Source organism: Phoenix dactylifera, chromosome 1, assembly GCF_009389715.1.
Source record: "Phoenix dactylifera cultivar Barhee BC4 chromosome 1, palm_55x_up_171113_PBpolish2nd_filt_p, whole genome shotgun sequence".
Lineage (NCBI taxonomy): Eukaryota > Viridiplantae > Streptophyta > Magnoliopsida > Arecales > Arecaceae > Phoenix > Phoenix dactylifera.
Window position 1 is genome coordinate 2,395,727 of NC_052392.1, and position 19,484 is coordinate 2,415,210.

Genomic DNA, 19,484 nt, shown 5'->3' on the forward strand with positions numbered 1-19,484 from the left:
CAATGGTTAACAGCTAATGGGAGAGCTTTGAATTTCTCACAATTCACGGAGGCCGGACAGCATATAGATCGACTAGATTTGGGCTCGCTACACTCGAGTGCAGCACAGTCAAGCTCTCTCTCTCTATTGACGATAACTTCATATTGGTATCCTTTTTTTCTCTTCTTGAATTTTATTTATTAAAATCAATCAAATCAATTTAAGTTACTCCTAATAATAAAAGGTTCTATAAATGGAATTTGCACATTCCCGTAGGCTAGTGCTAGCAAAATTTGGTGATCTAATTATGGAAAGAATGGACCCATTTCTGCTGCCACTTCTTCTCGGATAATGTATGTACCCTGTAAATGATTTGATTAAGGTGATTTAATTCTTCTAATCTGCAAAACAATAGCCATGCAATTACTCGAGTTGCAAACCAGCTTTGTTGGGACTGGACTAATTTGAATGCTCAAACTGAGGACTCGAATCTATGAGAGCATTTTGAGTAGCTCTATTCCTCGAGACTCTTTTCACCGTTAAGGGAGAAAGAAGGGGGAAATACTCATAGTTTGGGTGGGGAAGTATCGGACATTGTCACCGTGTCCAAACACAGCCATCCTTTCTTTTCTCATGTCTCTGCGTTCCTCGCAAACCACCACCATTGATGGTTAATTCTAGTGATCGTCTCATGCTTATTTTTATTGATAGCCCATCACGCAGCCACTACTTTAATCCAATGAAGGGTTTGTTTGAATATTTTTATCTGATCGAGCTGAAAATCCTGCAAGAATCGAGCATATGAGCCCATCTATCTTGCATTTTCTAATAGCTTGTCTAAACTCAACTCCGGTCCTAGCTTTCGAGCTAAAAAAAAAAAAATCATAAAGATCTTTTTTTTCTTCTCACATGATTTAGGTTGGATGGTGTTTAGTTGATATTAAGGTCATACTTAATTGACGGCCCAATTCACAAATCCTATAGTATTTTTAATCCAATTCTGTAGGAATATCCAAACAAACCCTAATTCTGAGTTTAATCTAGGACCCCTTTCATGATCTCTTCAGCATTGGACCATAGTGATGTCTACCATGGACTCCCACTGTTTGTCCTCAACCAAACAAGATTTCTGTTTTTTCTTGGATTTATTGAAGTGCTCCAGGATTATAGTTCTTGAGCCACACTTCTAGACTCAAGATGCATCCTTTGGGACTAAGCATACATGCTTCAGTCCACGCTAGTGATGACTCAAAATTTGTCTCCTGTGCCAAGTAAAGATAATGGTTTCTCAGCCCAGTCGTGAAGCTATCTTGTTTAAGGATAAACGATCATTCATCTAGTTGCCCTACTCTTACAAGTGAAATTATATGTTGGCCAGTGGTTCAATTAATGCCAAACTAGAATTGGTATTAATTATTTGATAGTAATAAGCTTGCGATGACCAATTTAGAAGAAATGTAAGCTTGTTGCAGGATATCTATTGATATTCTTTCGCCTCATATGCTCAAGGATTGCATTAGTTTGACACCTGACCTAGGCCATTCCTTCGGTTTGCTTTTGGACTCTCATATGAAGGCTTCATCAATTTTGATTAACTTCAAAATTACTTCTTTCATTAAGTCCATATACATCATCAACTATGGCGACTGATCTATGTAAACTTAGGATAAACCTTCTTCCTAGTTTTATTTCTACTGACGTAAGTACTAGCAGCTTAAGACACTATATATATAGAACAAGCCGTATAAATAAAATTACTACATGACAATGGAATCCAACAATTAGGCCGCCATAGATTGTATTGGATTTACTTCATTATGTCATATACATTCTATTAAGGGCGCCAACTTGCTCGATTTGCATCAGATACCGGTGCTCGATCAGGGTGGGGGTGGGGGTGAGGGGTCGCGCATATATGGTGCCCGAGGATGCTTATAAGCGTCGTCTTGTATTGGCTTCCGATATGGGCTTTCGACGCTTATAAGCCTCAGTAATTATGGGCTTCCGGCGATGCTTAACAAAAAGCATCGGCATAGCTCTTAATATCTCGACGCTTTTTAGTAGTGTTAGAAAATTTTGGTGCGCGAGTCAAATTACCGACGCTTCTATCTAGCACTGGCATATTAAAGTCGGAAATTTTCATTTTTCCCGTAGTGCTTACACGGGTCTTTTCGTAGTTTCAAACCTTGATTGACTTGCTGCTTGTTTAGATTATTCAAAAGACCAAGTAAATTAAAAGCGTTAAACTAAGACAAATCAAAAGGACAGATACAAGCAAATGAAGCTTCAAAATATTTTCAAGAAAACTTTGACATGGAACACCGAGAAAGTTACAAAGTTGCCCAACTCTGAACCAGAGAAGAAACATGATGATCACAATGATAGACACCTAAAAGTCACAAGCTGCATGTTGCCAAATTGCTAGGTCGCCAACCTTTACAATGAAGCATTCTACCATCTCCACCAAGAGAGCATGATACTTTTAATTAATTAAATGACATCAGCAATATGCGACACTGGTAACTACTAAACCGCGTGGGTGTACTATAATTGACCTACATGAAAAAAAAAATATTTATCATTCATTCCACGATATATATATATGTATATGATTGGTAGTCATCATGCATACTTGGAAATATTGACCATCTTTCTGGCGTATTTTAATGAGTAACACGTTCTTCATGTCATCTCTCTCTCACACACACATTATTTTTGACAATATCTCATTCATTCATTGTTTATTAGCTAAAATGGATAACCTTATAAACACGTGGTTTATGTGACATGCTTTGTCGTATAAAAGTTTGGTGTTTGTCTGAAGGGTCGTATAGGCATCAGTGTATCATCTAGCAATCAATAGCTAAAAACTGGTTGATAAACACCGAGGTGGTAGCACAGTTGCAATGGGGCTAAAATTTCACCAGAGTGGTCCAAGTTCAAAACACGCGGGCGTCGATTAAATATAGGAATCAGATGCCCTCCGCCTGGTTTGTTCGGTGGAGTCGCCATCTGGTTCACTGGTACTGAGATGGTGCTAGGATGATGTACTCACACGTGGAAGGAACTACCATGTTGGTGGAGCTATTGTCTATCCACATTGGATATTTTCTGGTCGAAGAGGATCTAGTGGGGCCTGCTACGCGGGTGAGATTAATTCCCCTCTCCCTCCTTTTGTCTGGAAAAAAAAAAAAAACACGCTGGATGATAACTTTACAGAGCATCAGATGGAGTTGATAGCGACGAAACGGACCTCTGGACTCGCCTTTACCAACTAAAGCTAAAGCTAGTGATGTAACATCAGTGAAACGAGGACCCCATGGCTTGTGTGGTCATTATGCTTTAATTGCATGTGGCGATGACTTCACCTTCCTTGTGCTTGCTTAAATCTAAGGCAACGTGTTATGGGTCCCCATCTGCTTGTTTGGATTTGGCTGGCTGGTATTTTATCTCAGAAATTCAAGAAGATAATGTCTGAACTATACTCTTTTTTGTTTTTTTTATGGAGCGGGTGTATCGTATAACCCTAGGAACTATATTTCTCATTTATCTTCAAAAGACCGATGAATGTGAGACGGGTTTGTATCTTTCATGCGAAAGAAGGATTCCCCCTACATCGTGCGAATCCACTATTGCATCGCTCAATGATGGCTTCGAGAGCTACACAGAGGGAGGAGCAGAAAGATTTGGAGTGCTTTAAGATTTGTGTGGAGTATGATCCAATGATTATTCCTGGTTAGCACTTGGAGAGCGCAAAATTATCCTCGATAGTCAAGCCCGGGGATCACAAATTTAGGAGATGAGATGGCAATAAGGTCTCAAAAGGGTCAATTTGGCTTAGATCTGATTTAAAAATTGGCTTAGGGATCCAAGAGTTAGGCGTCCATCCAACCCATCATGGGGATCGTGTCAAGTTGGGTCTTTTAATTTTGGGTCTGATGTTGGTCCGGGTTTGAGACGTACATGAAACAAGTGGGAAGGGAGATCTATCTTTGTCACTTGGAGTTTTTTCTCAACATTTCGAAATGACAAGAATGCCCCGTAACTGACCAGCGTCTCTTCCAGGACCACGTTTCTCCATTGGTTCTCAGCCAATAGCTAATGGACAATGATCTATCACCACAACCTCTCCCCCGCTTCCAGAAGTCCGAGAGGCTTCAAAGGACTCTCATCGTTACTTTCTTATGATTTGGCAGGATGTACTCATATTAGAGCTTCATAAATTACTACTTTTACTTATTAAAAAAAGAGGATTGCAGGTTCCGCCGAAAAACGGGGCTTGTATCGCTTAAATCGGTCCGGTCCAACTTTGAGATAGATTCTGATTTGAGGCAGATTCAGAAGGGATGGTGGTATTTGTCGGACCCAATCCAACCTATTTCTTGTTCGGATCCTAAGTTGGATCTATATATAAACATATTCCAACCAGAAAAATTTGGATATGGATCGGATTCGGATTAGATCCAGGCCATATACTTGGAATTCTAAAATAAAAGAATTAAATTTAAACAAAAGAAAGAAAAATTCTAATTTCATCATAAGACAGGTATTTTTTTTAGAAACATGTTATGACATATTCAGCATAACATTTTTTTTCCAACAAAACTCAAAAAACAATCAAAAGAGATCCAAAAGTTAGACACTCCTTATGGATCATATGAATTATTATATTTAAAGATATTTAATAGATCAAAACAAAATATAGATCGAATGCCAAGTCGATCATAGTATCAATCTACAATCTAAACATTAAGCTTCCTATCCAAAAGTAGCATTCAGCTATCTAGTTTGCCTCAACATTCCTTATGCAATGCGAATAAAATCAGATCAAGAAGCTTGGAATGGTGGGATGGTGACATTGTTTATTTCAAACTAATAAATTGATGAAGGATGCCACCATTACATGGTTCTATAAATTCTGGCACACAATTCCTAGTGCTTCCAAGCATAATACTTTCATTTCTACCGTATTGTGCATGGATAAAGTTTATGAATATAGTTTAAAGATTTTCTACATGCTAAGATTTATGTGGGTTAAACCATCAATTAAAATAAATTTGCACAACCTGTTTTATAATTAGTGCCTTATAAATTAGTAAGGAACAAAGTCAAAGAACCTAACAACAAAAGTAATTCAAGATCCCATCATTTATAATTTTTAGTTTTTAATCTACTTTTTTTTTTGTTAAACAACTTAATGGTTTAATTATATACTAACACAAAAACCACATAACTTATATTGAATCAGGTCAAGTAGTAGGTTAAGAGACCAAAATTATACCAATATAACAATCGAATCGGATCGGAACATAACTCAATAAATCTAGATCCAAACCAAAATTTAAAATGTATCCAAATTTAAAACTCAACCTGGCCTTACGGATTCTTACAATAGGTCTGGATCGGATCACGGCAGATCAGGTTGGGTTCGAAATGGGTTAATTTGATCCGTTTGCAGCCTTACTGGCCGTCAGGTATCTCCTCGACCAGCGCCCCGTTTTTGCACACTCGCCGGTTTGATAGCGTGTGAAAGCCGTCGATCGGTTGGTGAAAGCTAGGCTTCCTCTTGTCCGCCTGATAGCTGATATCAGCCATTTTTACGTGTTAGTTTTCGTTAATTGGACGGCTGAGGTCAATTGGAAGCTCCAACGGGCGCCGTCTGCGGCACGGATGAAACGTCGTGCCCGCGATGGCCGATATCCGCCGTCTGTTGATTCTACGGCCTGCGGAGCGGTGTTTTCGCACGTTTTTTTTTTTCTTAAATCCACCGAGCGCGGAGACGTCCACGTAACGGAGTCCCGCGAAGACGTCATCGTCACGTGATCCAACAGCAGTCTTATGGTCGATGGAGCTACACGTCCCCGTCCAACGTGGCATTCGAACATTGGCTCAACTCGTAGATCGCAGCACTCTTCTGCCACATGGCAAAGGGTTCTGAGTGGGGAGGCGTGTTTTGCTTGGCCAACCCCCAACGCCACACGCTCTCGCCGACGGTAGGGTCCCGCGTGACTCATGCAAGCGTCCAAGGATCAAAACTCGAGTGGACGAACATTCGGCCGGCAGATAAGCTTGCCGGGCTAGCTCCATGCACCTGTTGATTTTTTCGAAGCACTTCCACTTAGGAATCAAATTTGTCTTGCATCACTCGTTTCATTTTTATTTCACCGCTCGCCTCTTTCGTCGTCGTCGTCGTGTTTTTCTTCCTATCGGCAACTTATGCTAATCTCATGTGAGCATTACCATTAGAGTCAAGAAACAAAATACTATATAGAGATAGAGAAACAGATATAAAACAGGTCAAGAAAATTTTTCTAAAATGATAAGCAGTAAAGAAGACTATCCAATCAACAGCTTGATTCATTTTTTATAGTAACTTTTGTTTGATTAAAATAAATATCACGAGAGAGCGGTACAATACCAATAGATTAATTCAATAGTTACTCGTTGTCTAATTTTTTTTATATTTAAACATCTACTGTACATGTACCCTAAGGTAAGATTTGGGCTGGTCCATTGGATCTGGTTCTTGTAATAATTTCTGGATGTCGTGGCTGCCCAAACGGTGAAAAGCCAGCATCAACGACCACATAGCTCCATGGACACGTGAAACGCTTGGGCACGGGGCATGTAGCTCCATGGACGATGAAATGCTTGGGCACGCCCTTTGGAGCACAAGAAAAGCTCCTCAAGCACACAATATCATACAGAACGTCACCTTGACAATTCTATGTTCAACCAACCTCGTGTAGGCCGCATCAATTCTCACTGGTTATGCCCATATTTTTATACAACGTGAGAACAGGAACTTTTCATAGGTATAAGATGGATATTTGTTGGAGTTTTAATTTAAAAAAACAATTTTTTTATCCCTTAAATTTTAGTTGGTTTAAAATAGTTTAAAAAAATTTTCTATCCGACACATCTTTCAGAAGAATTGTGACTTTTTGGAAGAGAACGTTTGTTTCCAAAAATATATGATATTTCCGAAACATTATCTCGAGAGTTTCTTCCACATATAGTTTTTTCACTCTTTAATTTTTTGCTTTCTATCTTCTTTTTTTTTTTGGACAACAGATGGAGTCATTTAGGTGAGGATCGGGCTGAGTCGGGTTGTTATACCTTTAGAACGAGATCGCCGTAGACCCGTCTATAGAGGGTGAATCATATTCTCAGGGCAGTGTGCATCATATGTCTCGATTCAGATAAACTTTCTACTAATTAATTTTTGTAAAAAAATCTAGATATAGAGTTTTATTTAAATTTATTATTTCAGATCGTAAATAGTAATTTTAGGTGCATCATTACTTTGATTTCCAATAAATATCCTCCTTGACATAAATGATGCAATACTTATAGGTTATTACATGCTCAAACAACTTGAGGACTTGCAAGGCAACGTAGCCATTTCCCTCAACTCTCACGTTATTCACTGAAAAATTGTAAAATGTACATGCTTGTGTAGACAAGGAGAGCGATGCAATTTAACCTTTAACAACTTCCCCTGGAAGCAAAGTACTGCATTTAAGAGCTCATTTGGCTCGCGGGAAAAAAGGAAAAAAAGTATGGTCAATAGGAAAGTAATGAGATGCCTCTTATTTGGTTGGAGTTTTTAAAGGAGAAAGATGCGAAAGCTATATTCCCATGGGAATATGATTCCCACAATTCATGGAAAAGTCTTTTCCATGAGAAACATGAGAAACTTACTTTCCCATGAACCGAAAATTACTCTATTTTTATTTTTTTCCAAAAAGGCCCTTCAGCATTAAAGAGGCATTAAAAATCTAATTTTTATTAAGAATATAATATGAATTATACATAACTTTCCTAGCAAAGTAGATAGTCAATCAAACATAAGCATTTTGAAAATCTGTCACTTTTCCATGGTCAACCAAACATACCAAAAGTATTTTCTCAAACATTCTCTTCCTAGAAATCTACTTCCTAGGAATCATATTTCTAAGAGGAAAAATGCTTCTCGCGAACCAAACGAGCCCTAAAGAGGAAATAAGTGGTTCCGATATACTAACTCTTGGGGAATAGGTTGGTGATGGTGTTCTGTGATATTCACTGATTGCTCCACATAAATGATGGTGGTCTTTCAATAAGCATTATATGTAGTTTAATTTGCAGATTTTGTCAATTGAACCAAATAAAAGAAGGAGCCTAATGATGCCATTTTGCCTTGATCACAATTAATTTTCTTGCATTACATTGATTAGTTATGGTGTCATGTTTGGCCATTGAAAATTAAGGTTTTGACATAAGTGATGGGATTGAAGCATCAGCTTCTCCTTCTTTAAATCCATTTAATTACAAGTTTTCCGATCATTAGGGAATTGAATTGCACAGTAAGATGAAGAAAAAAAAAAAAAGGCACGTAAGGTCTTGGGTGCTTCCATTGATTGCTGATCTTGGAACCCACATTACCTCACTTGTCTATAAAACAAGTGGAGAGGTAGACCACTGAGATGAACACTGTCCTCGCCGGATGCACCACATTTCACACTTGTAGGAGGCGCATGCACCTAGTAATCTAGGATTACAGGATCTAATTCATCTTATTTGTAAAGCCATTTAATCAGTTGCTTACCTTGATTCAAAGATACTATCACATCATGTCTAAGCGTAGTTTCTAAAGCAAGGCTATAAAAATCGATTGTAATTGCTGCCCCCTCAGTTTCTTCCTTTTCAAAATAGAGAGGAAAACTATAGTAGAAGTGCATTATTGCTTAAAGTAGGTCAAAATAGGTGCCCCCACATCATCAACTATTCGATCCCAACTAGGATCCTCTACGGTGCAGCCTATACACCCGTAAATTACTATACATCCTTGGATGGCTACCAATTAGAAGATAGATGGCAGTCAAACAAAACACGCGTATATGACACGGCATGCGGTGATGGACGAACTTGGTTGATGACTATCTATCTCTTGATGTCAGCCGTCACCGCAGAGGATTCGTTCTCATTTGGGTGCTTTTATATTAGCCTTCCTAATTTTGTGGAGCAATAGGCTTTCATGCTAATAAATACTCGCCCGGCAAACATATCTCTAACATGTGCTTAAAATAGAGATGATTGATGCTCTTTTTAATGTGGAGAAATATACTAATGCCCTTGTCACAAGCATCAGCCGCTTTGTTCTTCCTCTTATCTTGCTCTCGTGCCACGCTAGCGTGATTGTTATGCACGCTTTGGGGTCAATATCAATGCCTCTTTCCATGGAGCAAGTGGACCAAAAACCTACTCTCTTGAAAGGCACGACTTTCATGGCTTAGAAATCTAAAATGACACGGAAGAGAAGGAACTGCATACACTTCTACCTTCCACGCTGCTGACCATGACCAAGGATTCCTTTTTGAAAAGGTCCACGACCAAGTATTCATTACACTAACTTATCCTCAACGGTTTCTATGAGGACCACACAACTGCTATAATGGTCGTAAATCTTCTCTTTTTTTGAGGATAATAGTGGTCATAACATTCTTTTGGGAAATAATTGCCATAATATTGATACATGTATTTTACATGAATCATTTACATGATAGTTTTTCAATATAATTTGTAAAAACTTAGATAGATTATATGTTATGATAACAAAGTAGATTCTGGCTTCATCTTGACCATAGATTTGTGATAGAGTATATTCAACCTCGCTATATTGTTCTTCATATGATATTTTGGCCTTAGACTTTTCAAATGCCATCATGATAATGATTTATTCATGATTTTGTAAAACAATATATGATGGCCATTGTTAATTAGTTTTATATTTATTCTATGTTAACTCACTAACTTCTTTGACAATCAACATATGTCTTCCATATGGACATTATGTTTGTTATAATTATACATCCATCAACCATGGTCTTTATATTCTGGATATTAGCAATTATTATTTCATGACCGTAATATTAGTTTTTCAAGTATTTTTTCTAACAAAATATCTACAAAAGTGTGGCATAAATATAAGTATTTGATGACTCAAATGGGATCACCATGGTGATTTAAGATCACTGGCGATCCTCATCTTTGGATAATCTAATCTCTAGTTATTTAAGATCACCATGTTTGGTATATCATAGTCCAGTAATTAAAGATCTTCAGGTATCCACAAATAACCTATTTAGTATGCCATAGAAATCTAGGATCATGGGCCATAGAATACCAAAACTATTTCTGATATATGTTCAAAGAATTTTTTATATATTCCTAATTTTTATAAATTAAGAATATAAGCAAATATACTAATCTTATAATGGCCTAATTATTTTGTCACAGACTCTACTTTTAACAGCCTCTACGGAACTCCCTCTAGAAAATTAGATAATATTCTAGTTTTGGATATGATATATCTCAGATATAATGAAGTGCGAATGTCAATATCTCTCTTGACCCCAATACCACGTATTATAGTGCTACACCAATAGATAAAAAAAAAAAACTAAGCTCAACCCATACGGGGTGGGAATGGAAAGATAAAAATACCATCCTTGACTACAAGTTTGAATAAATTGAAACAGTGTTAAATCCATGCAACATCAACCATTTACATTATGTTCTTTTTATTCTATTATTTCTTTCTGTATATAAATTTAGAGCTATCACGGCAACCAACTTCAAAATCTCTACTATATTTTTCGACCTTTCATTAATTGTTCTACCCACATGAGGGCTCACTATTTAGGAACATGGCTCTTCGTTCCTAATACACTTATAATTTTCAACAATTTGTATGGCAATAACAAGCATATCATATATATATATATATATATATATACATCAACACACACACACACACACACACACACACACATATATATATATATATATATATATATATATATATATATATATATATATATATATATATATATATATATATATATATATATATATATATATATATATATATTTTGATGATAAGGAAGGCAAGATGCCACCCAACTTTTATTATTAAATGAAGCTTATATACAAATGATTATGTACATGAAACAGTAGGGATGTATTGGCCTCCTGTCCAAATGAAAGAAGATAACACAGTAACAGAACTTTCAAATGATCTGCTAACCTAAAGGATTAAAAACCAAGAAAAGAATCCGCTGCCCAAAGAAGCCAAGAGAAAACCATATAGCAACAAAATTTTCAGAAAAAAACCTATTGTGAAGGAGTCAAGCTGTCATACAAGAGAATTGAGAAACAATTTTTTCAGACCCAACCAAAAAACGTTGCAAACTTGAAAATTCGCGTGGCACGAATAAGAGATGATGTCCATTGCTCCAAAGCCCAACTGGTAGGCTTTTTATAAGGTAAAGCAACCTTTAGGTAGTAGTTATTTTCAAATAAATAAAGCAGTTAAGCAAGTCACTATGTTGTAATGCAGAGTCATCGTTAGCTAAGTCAAAGATAAAGGCTATATTTTTAACCTAGAAAAGAAAAATAAAGGCTCTCAATACACTTGTATCGTGGATTCAACCATTTATTCTGTTGCTGGTATTTTCACAAAGTGGGGAGCAAATATGTCAAAATCAATGTTGATCTGCAAATAGAAGCCAGAAATTTTTCTAAGTAGTTCTTCAATATAATTTCATAGCATATTTCCCCTTTTGGTACCCAAGTTTCTTGTTATTTTATTGTTAGTAGGGCGTCACCTATGTGAGGAGAGTGTTGGGCGCGGGCCGTATCCTCTTTGAGGAGGACACAACCACGGTGATCGAATGTGCTACCGGTGAGATGCGCCTGCTCCATGAGATCTGTAACCTTTCGGGTGAGTGTGCCTCCTACCGAGCTATCCATGTCTGTAGACAAACAATGCTGCGGATTGGGTAGCAGCATATGCAGCTCAGTACTTCGAAGAACTTATTTGAGAGAACCATGTGTCTATCCCATCTTCCTTGCATTATTTTCTTTTTTCTGATTTCATGGGCTGTACTCACACCTATTGTGTGTGAGCCACGGATGTACCAAAAAAAAAAAAGAATAGAAGAAAAAATATTTCACATTGAGCATAAGGTAAATATTTTAATTGCGTTATATATCGTACAAAGACATGACATGTGTGTAGATTGAACTAAGGCATCCTTGCTCTTCTTTTTTTTGAAACTATTTTTTATCCTATTATACTCCATGCCAACATCCCGTGCGTAGACATAGCTCCAAGAAATTTGTTCTCAAAAAATTATGATCAAGCATCTTAGGAAACATATAGATCTACAAGATAGATTTATAGAAAAAAATCTATGTATCTCAGATCCTATACAAAAAAAAAATCTATGCATCTTAAATATACAGACAGATCTATAGGACAAAAAACATTTGGCATGGATACCAATATTTAGATAAACAAGAGGGACTCAATCAAACATAAGAAATCAAAGAATTAAAATATTAAGAAATCAAAAAATAAAGAAATTAATACCTCACAAAATCAAAAAATCATTACAGCTAAAAGAAAGGGGAGAGGAAGAAAACAAGATGGGAATCCAAATTCTTCGCGGATGCTCTTTCTCAAGCAACTTTTTCTTGAAGTCTCTCATGTCCAATGCTCAAAATTGGACAATACTCAACCGTTAGATCGAGGGGCATGATTGTCCCAAAATGTTATCCCAAGATCACCATAATTGGGTGATCATGGACACTCGTCTTCAAGGACTATTTTTTCATCACCAGGTTGGGTGGTAATTTGAGAAGTGAGGATAATCTAAGATCATTGTATGTATAATCACTGGGGCGAAACTAAGCACAATAATCTCATCTTCTTCACCCAGGTCATGATTCATCTAGGATGGATCAAGCCATACCAAACACTGTAATGAGTACAAATGCTATCCATATGCTATAACAATAAACACTGTATTCTGTAATGAGTAGAATAACTATTTTTATATGCCAATAATAAGATCTCATAACCTCGTAATGATACGGTGACAACATGGCGCGCTGCCACCACTCTCATACGGTCTTCCCGGTGAGCTGTTCCCGCGGTTATACGTAACAGCAACGGTCTTTTCTCTACACTAAAAGGTTATTTCAGTAATTACACACTTGAAGCAGAAACCGAGGCCCCCACCCTTATTTTATACTTTTCAAGATCTCGTCACCCCCCGGTCGGGATCCACTCCCCAAGCTGGCTAACCCAACCGCTCCTTGTGGCCAGCTGCCCGCGTCGCCAAACGAATCTTTCTCAGTCATAACAACAAGCGGTGACGGGACTCTCGACTTTAGCATCCCAATTCCCAACGCTATAAACGTCACTCTGGGCTCTCCTGCACCTTTCTCTATTTCTCTCTCGCAGAGGAAGTCCCCGGTGTCTCCACCGGCCTCCGGCTTTCGAAGCTCAGAAGGGTGTTCTCGTCCTCCGCAGCCGACGGTAATCGGTGTCCGGAGACCGGCGCCCGGCGGATGACGAAGGGCGGGGAGATTGTACGGCTGGGGAAGTACGAGATCGGGCGGACGCTGGGGGAGGGCAATTTTGGGAAGGTGAAGCACGCGCGGAGGATCGACTCCGGCCAGAGCTACGCCGTTAAGATTCTCGAACGGAAGCGGGTCATCGACCTCCAGATTCGCGACCAGGTATCATGCAGGCCCTTTCCGGACACCAATTTCGTCCATTTTCTTCTCTCTCCTCTTCGAAACTGGGGGCCTTTGGGTAGTAAATTCGGTTGCGAATGTGGCAGATTAAGAGAGAAATCGGTACGCTGAAGCTTCTCCGGCATCCAAACGTTGTCCGCTTATACGAGGTCCGTTCTCTCTCTCTCTCTCTCTCTCTGGAGGTTAGTTTGGGAACTTTTGTGTGGGAGGGCTATTTTGGGAACACCGTAAGTATGTATTATATGCGACGTTAGGCATCCTTGCTCTCTGCGACAAGGTTTAATTAACGTTTACCATATTTGGTTTTCCTTTTTTCTTTCCCTGATAAAACAATCATTGGCTATTATCCTCATCTTATTGACGCCGTTATTTTCACTGTTATCAGGTTTAACATTTACTGTGTTGCAGTGCATAAGATAAGTAGGCCTTTTTTTTTATATAGATAAAATTTTTAAATAATTTAAAATAGTGTGTTATCTGAACAGTGATAATATCAAATATCCTGTTTCTAGACATATGAAGGCAATTGAGAAAGTATGGTGCCTTCCTTGTGCATATACACTAAGAGGTGAGCAGACTTGTTGATTGGATTGCCTCATTCGCTGTTCACCATTTTAGAAAGATTAGTATCTTGTATTCGTTCCTCCATCTTTGTATCGTATCTTTTTTTTTAATTTAGATGGTAGTGCTCATACGAGAATAGTGTGAACAATCGATGTACCAAAAAAAATAATATAAAATAATGATGTCATAACTACATTTATACAACCTCCCCTTTGGAGGCCTGGTTAGGGAATTTTCATCGCCGAAGGTGGCCACTCGTTTCATCTTGCACTTTCGGCCGTTGGATATGTTAGCTGACGTAAATCAACGATGATAGCGATTTTTTTGCCTTCTTAATATATAATAATAATTAAAACGTATATATTGATGCTGAAATTTTGGACGGAGGCATTCGTCTTTTTGCCTTCTTTTATGATTCGCGTCGCCACAGTCATCAACGTCGGCCGTCAGATTAGTGGGGCCCGTCTACACCTTATATGGAGAGGGTGGTCCGACTCCTCCCGTGCGTGCTGCCACGCGCGACGCGTTGCATTTGTCCTCCCTGCAAGTGGCTCTCGGTTGGTCCCCGCGCGCATGGGCCCGCTACGAGTGCGTGGATCAGCTCGGTCTTTGGTTAGACCAATCTCTGGCGTCCATTTAACTGTTGCTGTTTCTTTTGGGCGCCTACTTCCAACGGTTCAAAGCGAAATCAATACTCTTGGCCGTAATTCGTTGTTCGGGATTGGACTTTTTGATACAGGAATCAGGATTCTAGTTTTAAAGGTGACTAAAGGTGTGGTGCAGTATGGTGGGCCCTTGTTTTGTTTGGTTGCGTCTGGTCTGGACCATGTGGTGTAGGCCCAGTGCCATGTGATCCGGCCAATAATAATTCCCCTTTGCCATACCTATCCTTTCAAATTATAGCTCTCATTCACTTTTCCAAGGTAGCAGATGGATTGAACCTATTGCAGGTGACGGGCTATTTCGGTCGTGCAAGGATGCAATTGGGGTGGAGAGTTGTCGGGATCTTGGCTTCAAGCTCCAACATGAAATAACAAAGATGAAGAAATTTCTTTTGCTAGAGTGCATCCGATGGAGGACCCTCCGATGCCTAAATCAGGATGATGCTCAGAGAACAGAGGAGGTTCTCGGTGGTCTGTCACGGCACGTGAGCACTTACCTGAAAGGTCTTTTGGGAGTGGATTGTATAAGCGGAGGCAGGAGCCTGTCGCCTTAGAATTCGGACATACGGGTCGGCGGGATTGGCAGGCTCCCGCACGTTCCGAGAATCAAACGCAGGGGTTTCATACGCGGATCGCATCCTGCCCGTTTTAGCTGGCGTGATCTCAAAGGCCGTTCGAGATTTCAGCCGAGGTGTCCCAACTGTAGGGGGTCTTTGAAATTTAAAATCAGCCGCGCACTTTTGGGTTTGCCACATGGTAGGCTTTTTATTGGAATCCAGAGGCTTTGTGGTGAGCTTTGGCCGGTCTTTCATCTTGAGCTGTGGTCGGTTCTGAGACCCATCAAGACCATTTGCCGTTGGTTAACATGGTTCTAAGGATTAGGCGTGCACTAGCTGATTGAAGCGTAGTGCAAGGTAGCTGGAGTCTATTTGAAGATACCAAATGGTTAAATCTTTTATGTGTACAGAAATGAGCTCTCTGTAGATGCATTTGAAGATAGTGCATTCAGATGATTGCTTTTGTTTAGGGTCATTTGATGATATTGTGTGCCGTTATTCATTGATAAGTTTATTTAACTTGGTGGTTTGCATTAATTATTTTACCAGCTAGTTAAGCCAAAACATTTTGTGACATAATAATGCTGATTCCTTATCCATAACCATTGTTGCATTTCTTTTCAGTTAATATGGGCTAAACATATTCTTATCAAAAAAAAGGAACAATCACTCGTGACTCAACAACCTAGAAACACCCTCCATTTCATGCAAACCATTCTAGTTCTTTTAAAATTTCTGTGTCTATCTCACAATTATTTCTACATATGCCAATGGCTAATTATCATGCTTTATTTTTGAAGTTTGAAGCGCTTAAGTTGCAGATTTGCTTAAAAAGTTTTCTTTGTTGATGAAATCTAATCTGTTTGAAATCCTTAGCGTAGATCCTGACATTTTTGCATATCCTTATCTCCATTTTGGCAGGTCTTGGCAAGCAAAACCAAGATTTACATGGTCCTTGAATACGTAACTGGGGGTGAGCTATTTGACAAAATTGTAAGCAGCTTCGCTTCCTATATCTATGGCCATTAATTTTGTATCTATTACTGTCCTCTTATATCAGCTAGAGAATGCCTTCCATTGCAATATGGTAATGAACTAATTTTCTGCAAATTTCTGTGGATATTGAAGGCATTGAAGGGGAGACTTCCAGAACGTGAAGGACGAAAGCTTTTCCAGCAGCTAATTGACGCTGTGAGCTATTGTCATGACAAAGGTGTCTTCCACAGGGACTTGAAGGTAAATAGTACTCATTGAACTTTAAGTATTAAAAATCATGAAAATTCTACATGCTGTATATGACCATTATTCTACACTGAATTAAATGACAGTGTCATGTTATTTGTTTTACTGTTAAACTTATTTCCTTTAAATCCAAAGATGATAAAATTTTATTGTAGATGTTAATGTTGCTTGCTTTGGTTACAGCCAGAGAATGTGCTTCTTGATGCAGAAGGGAACATTAAGATATCTGATTTTGGCCTTAGTGCTTTACCTCAACAATTTGGGGTATGTCTTCACTAGCTTGTTCCAGAGTCAGCTTCTCTGTAAATATACTTTAGGTGTTGCAAGTCTTTATGCTTTATCTTTTCTATCTTCTGTGTCAGAATGATGGGTTATTGCATACGACCTGTGGCAGTCCCAACTATGTTGCCCCTGAGGTGAGAAGTTATGTATATTTTATCTCTGATTTGAAATTCCCATTTGTTTCTACCAAGCTGTAGGCAAATGACTTCGTGTGATTATGTATATAGGTTCTTGCCAACCGAGGATATGATGGTGCTAAGTCAGACATATGGTCTTGCGGCGTCATCTTATATGTTATTCTTACTGGATATCTTCCCTTTGATGATAGAAACCTTGCTGTCCTTTATCAAAAGGTAACAAAGAATTTTACCACCCCACCTACACCCCCACCAATGACAAAAAAAAAGAAAAAAGAAAAAATTCTTTCCAATCGCAGAGCTATTTGTGATGAATATTTTATGCTTAGCAAACTTCAACTGGAAAATGTGCCAAGTTTTGATATTATTTAGATTTAAGTTTGTGTGCTTTGATCCAACGCTTATATCAATATAGATTAGTTTTTTTTACCCTAATTTCCTTGATTGATTTAGATATTCAAGGGTGAATTTCAAATTCCTAAATGGCTTTCCCCTGGAGCTCGAAACATGATAAGAAGGATACTTGATCCAAATCCGCATACCCGGATTAATGTGGCTCAAATCAAGGAAGATGGTTGGTTCAAGCAAGATTATGTTCCTGCCATGCCTGAAGAGGAAGAGGAAGAAGAGGATAAAAGCTCTGATGATGAAGCCTTCTCAATCAAAGAGGTAGTATGGATGATGCTAACACACGCGCACACACACACACATGCATGCATGCACGGACACATGCACGCATGCAGTTCTTTGTTTCAAAAGAGAGGAAAAGGCCAAAAACCTCTGGTTCTAGTTCCTTTAATATTAACTGCAGTTTGTCATTGAAACTGAATAAATGATTGGCTATTGCTGAAGGTTGCGGAGACCAACGAACATGGAAATATATACACTCACATCAATGCTTTTGAGCTAATTGGAATGTCTTCATCCCTTGATCTTTCTGGGTTTTTTGAGAAAGAGGTAAACTCTTGTTCATTTTTCCTCTCCTAGGCATGTTTTTTCACTTTGTTTGTATTCCCAGTATAATATATCAGTTGACATGTTTAGATACTCAATTAGACAATGTAAAATTCTTGCATGCTTAAAGGCATAACAAAGCTGCCTAGATCTTTCTAGATCTTGGAAAAGTAAGACTGCATAGCTCCTTCTGCCCTCCTTTCAAGAGAGAGAGAGAGAGAGTGGATCTGTTCATTTTTTTTAACGTTACAAATCCTTTGGAAGTTCTTTGATGTTTCTTTTATAACCTCTCTGTCTTACAACCAATTCTGCTATAATTCATAGAGATGCGAAAAGGTTCAGATGATTATAACTATTTTTCTCATAACTGCCTTGCAAATTTAGGATGTTTCCGAAAGGAAGATCAGATTCACCTCAACTTACTCACCGAAGGATTTGTTTGAGAGGATTGAGGACATTGTCACTGGAATGGGATTTCAAGTTCACAAATGCCATGGCAAGGTTAGCATGTCCGAACCAATTCCTCAAATTTCAATATTGGATATGTGCTTCATTGCAAATCTTCTTTGTTTTATCATTCAAGGTTGCCAATGGAAAGAATTTTTTTCTTAACTTTTTTACATGAATGTTTATCTGTTTCTAAGAGACATTGAAGTTCTATCATGCCTGTTTGCAGTTGAAAGTTATGCAACAATGCAAGGGCTCAATGACCCCGCAGTCCCTTTCAGCTGCTGCAGAGGTAAATTTCCTGCCTATCACTATGCCCCATGTTCTGGTATTTTACAAGCCTGCCTGCCTTGAGAATATTGCTTGATATCTAAAAATTTCAGGTTTTCGAGCTTAGCCCATCATTGTATGTTGTGGAATTGAGAAAATCATATGGAGATTCTTCATTATATAGACAGGTAGAACTCTATCTTTGCTGTCAATAGTGTAAACATTTATTTATCTATAAATGTTTTCTCTAAAATAATACTTCATTCTCCTATGTTCTTGCAGTTGTGTGCAAAGTTATCGGATGATTTGGGGGTTTGTAGCAGCAGCAGCCAACAATTCTTGACAAAGCAGTCCTTGATGCCAGAGCTCACTGGATTTGAAAAGGAAATGCCCGTTGTTGCAATGTGAATGCGTATGATTTTGTGTCAAGGTGGATTTATGGGGAGAAAAAAAGCTGTAATCCCCATGTTAGATGTGTTTAAAATTATGATAACATACATTGTTTGCCCTCATTAAACTATTATCATTTTGCGGCACTCCAAGCTTCAACCATTCAACGCATAAAAAAACCTGGATGAATATCTTCCCCTTCTTGTGGCATTAAAATCTTCCCCTTCTTGTGGCATAAAAGAGACTTGCTGAAGTTTTATTCATGCTTAGATTTGGAAAATGCAATTTCTGGTATAAGAGCAAGAGGCGTGAATTTTAAAGCATTCAAATGAATAGTACCCAAAAGAAAGGCTTCTTGCTTAGCTGAAGCTTGGAGCTCCATTTCGGTTTCTATCTTGTTGAAGTTTCTA

General features: G+C 38.4%; 1 protein-coding gene across 2 annotated transcripts; it reads left to right on the plus strand.

Annotated features, from left to right (window-relative positions):
- The first annotated feature begins 13,232 nt into the window (after positions 1-13,232).
- On the plus strand, positions 13,233-19,272 carry LOC103718157 (CBL-interacting protein kinase 1-like). Of its 2 annotated transcripts, XM_008806845.4 has the most exons (13): positions 13,233-13,551; positions 13,656-13,718; positions 16,274-16,345; positions 16,481-16,588; positions 16,778-16,858; positions 16,957-17,010; positions 17,104-17,229; positions 17,467-17,682; positions 17,866-17,970; positions 18,352-18,468; positions 18,644-18,706; positions 18,798-18,872; positions 18,967-19,272. In XM_008806845.4, exons 1-13 carry the CDS (start codon positions 13,381-13,383, stop codon positions 19,090-19,092), a joined length of 1,377 nt encoding a protein of 458 aa, XP_008805067.1. In that variant the 5' UTR covers positions 13,233-13,380; the 3' UTR covers positions 19,093-19,272. The 2 variants fall into 2 exon arrangements, with proteins under 2 accessions (XP_008805067.1, XP_038979728.1); XM_039123800.1 differs by lacking the exons at positions 13,233-13,551; positions 13,656-13,718 and adding an exon at positions 15,687-15,709.
- Positions 19,273-19,484: the final 212 nt, after the last annotated feature.

What these genes read in the sequence shown, in the direction of transcription:
- LOC103718157 (XM_008806845.4), top strand. Translation starts at nt 13,381, where the DNA reads ATGACGAAGGGCGGGGAGATTGTACGGCTGGGGAAGTACGAGATCGGG. An exon ending in ACGTTGTCCGCTTATACGAG is followed by an intron (nt 13,719 to 16,273) that starts GTCCGTTCTCTC and finishes CCATTTTGGCAG; the next exon opens with GTCTTGGCAAGCAAAACCAA. An exon ending in AAGCCTTCTCAATCAAAGAG is followed by an intron (nt 17,683 to 17,865) that starts GTAGTATGGATG and finishes CTATTGCTGAAG; the next exon opens with GTTGCGGAGACCAACGAACA.